Source organism: Olea europaea, unplaced genomic scaffold (assembly GCF_002742605.1).
Source record: "Olea europaea var. sylvestris unplaced genomic scaffold, O_europaea_v1 scaffold18422, whole genome shotgun sequence".
In the NCBI taxonomy this organism is placed as follows: domain Eukaryota; kingdom Viridiplantae; phylum Streptophyta; class Magnoliopsida; order Lamiales; family Oleaceae; genus Olea; species Olea europaea.
In genome coordinates, this window is record NW_019236195.1 from 1 (window position 1) to 2,138 (window position 2,138).

The 2,138-nt window shown below is 33.4% G+C and overlaps 1 protein-coding gene across 1 annotated transcript; it reads right to left on the reverse strand.

The window, feature by feature from the left end:
* Positions 1-342: 342 nt before the first annotated feature.
* LOC111378637 (transmembrane emp24 domain-containing protein p24beta3-like) lies at positions 343-1,270 on the reverse strand. Its single transcript, XM_023001872.1, has 2 exons — positions 1,063-1,270; positions 343-923 (listed from the first exon to the last, which is right to left on the reverse strand). Exons 1-2 carry the CDS (start codon positions 1,253-1,255, stop codon positions 778-780), a joined length of 339 nt encoding a protein of 112 aa, XP_022857640.1. The 5' UTR covers positions 1,256-1,270; the 3' UTR covers positions 343-777.
* Positions 1,271-2,138: the final 868 nt, after the last annotated feature.

Genomic DNA, 2,138 nt, shown 5'->3' on the forward strand with positions numbered 1-2,138 from the left:
TTGAAAGTTGGGAAATGGAGGAAGATAAGAGCTGTCCATCCCTGCCACCCTTGAGACACGAAATCTCCTCATAAAAAAATCGTCCATATATAATTACGGGTCGGATAGGTAGGGTGGCATAAAAACATAGCACTGAGTGCAAATCCCTATGAATGAATGGTTTGATTTCCATTTTCTTCTATTCTATCATGACATAATTATATCTTCAAAAGTGTAAATGGGGAGATAGTGAGAATTGGATTCCCTAAATCAACTCTTTCTGCAATTAAAATAATCAAAACACAACACATCTGTATCAAGCAAACACTGCTTTGGACAAAATTAGTAATATTTGGCAACTAGTAATCCAGCAAGCGACAGTGAAACACTACTATTTACATATATGGCATCATCTTAACCTGAAAGATTATTGTTGATCTAATCAATTGATTCACAATAGGCGTAATGTTATTAAATGCTCAAACTGCATTTGTACGTTTTCCCATCACTAAGTAACTCCTCCTACCTAAGAATGTCATCGTTAAAAATACAACTTCCAGCATGGCGTAGTTTTATGTATATGCTTGTCAGTATCCTTTTCTATATTTCAAGCTTGAGGCCATGGGCATTTGATTTTCAACTATAGTATCTTAGACAAACATTAAATATCAAGCCTTAAGAACTTTCAAACTTCTACAACCACAAAGCATATCACAGAACATCAGAAGTAAGCACACGCTACACAGTCAAAGACAAATCAACCAAATATTATGTTAGAAAATTGAATATTGCATCATATCAAAACAGGCAACACTTAAAATGAAAGGAGGCCTTACTGTGACGATGACGACCATCACGTGCTTTCAAGTACTTCTGCTCAGCTGTAACAGACTCCAATGCCTCCCTCAATTCAGCAATTTTGACGTTGATGGGGTCCAAATGTTCTGTAAAAAGACACCACCAAAATATAAATTAAATTAAATTTAAAGTGGAAAAAATAAGGAAAACAGTTTGGATGTTGAAGGTAGATTTATTAATCAATAAAATGACTAGAAAAAAAATTATACAAGAAATCAAACAAACCATCCTTGGCAAGGTCATGTTCACTTGGAATATGACCAACATGAATGTAGAAAGAGACTGTTTCTGGTGTAGAATAAGGATTATGGAAACAGAATTTGTACATTCCACTTCTGGGGGCCTTGAACTCAAATTTGTCCCCTGATGTTCCTTTCAAAGTATGGACCGTATTACCTCCAGGAGATGTCACCTGCATCAAGAAGCAATAAGAACTATTAAATAATCCAATTCAATTAATGCAAGATACATATATACATTAAGCTATAAAAAGAGCATGAGCAACTATCCAGTATATCATTAGCAATCATCTCAGTTAAATTATCACTAAACATAGCAAGGGTACTCAACATTAGAAGTAAGCTCAGCAAAATCAACAATCTTTCACGAGCTATGATGCACCAAAACGTGTGTCCGACTAGATACATGTAGGATATGCCAACACGCGATTTTTTCAAAAAGTACTGACCCGCACCTAGCCGACACATTAATCAAATTCTTTAAAATTCTTCATTTATATAATATAATTTTAATTTTATATTTGTTATTAATTTTTCTTATTGAAATCTTTTAAATATGAGTACTTATTTATTATTTACTAATAACTTTGAGTAAAAAATATATAACATTTTTTTGATAGGAAAATAAATGGCGTCGCCCGAAAATATATAATATTTCAAATAAAAAGGAAAAATAATCATGATAGAGTGTCCAAGGAATGTCAGTATCCGACCCATATTAGATACGGCCATGGACTCGCCGCCCACATTGAAGTATCCATGTTAAAAAGTTCACAAGTGAGGCTCCAAAAGCCCATCACTGACTCACTTCTCAAATAATGTCATATGACACGTATTTAATAAATTGGAACAGTCAAGCAATTTTGTAACTTTTTTACATCGGAAATTTAGAGGCTTTTTTTCCAAAAATTTTATGCTTTAAATGAACATTCTTACTAAAATCTTCCTTCAGTGAGCAAAAGATAATCCTTGGTGGCTAAAAATAACTACAGAAACAGGAACTTTAATAGTTGATTGTACATAAAATTTTGCCCACATGACTTTAAGGGCAAGAGATATTCT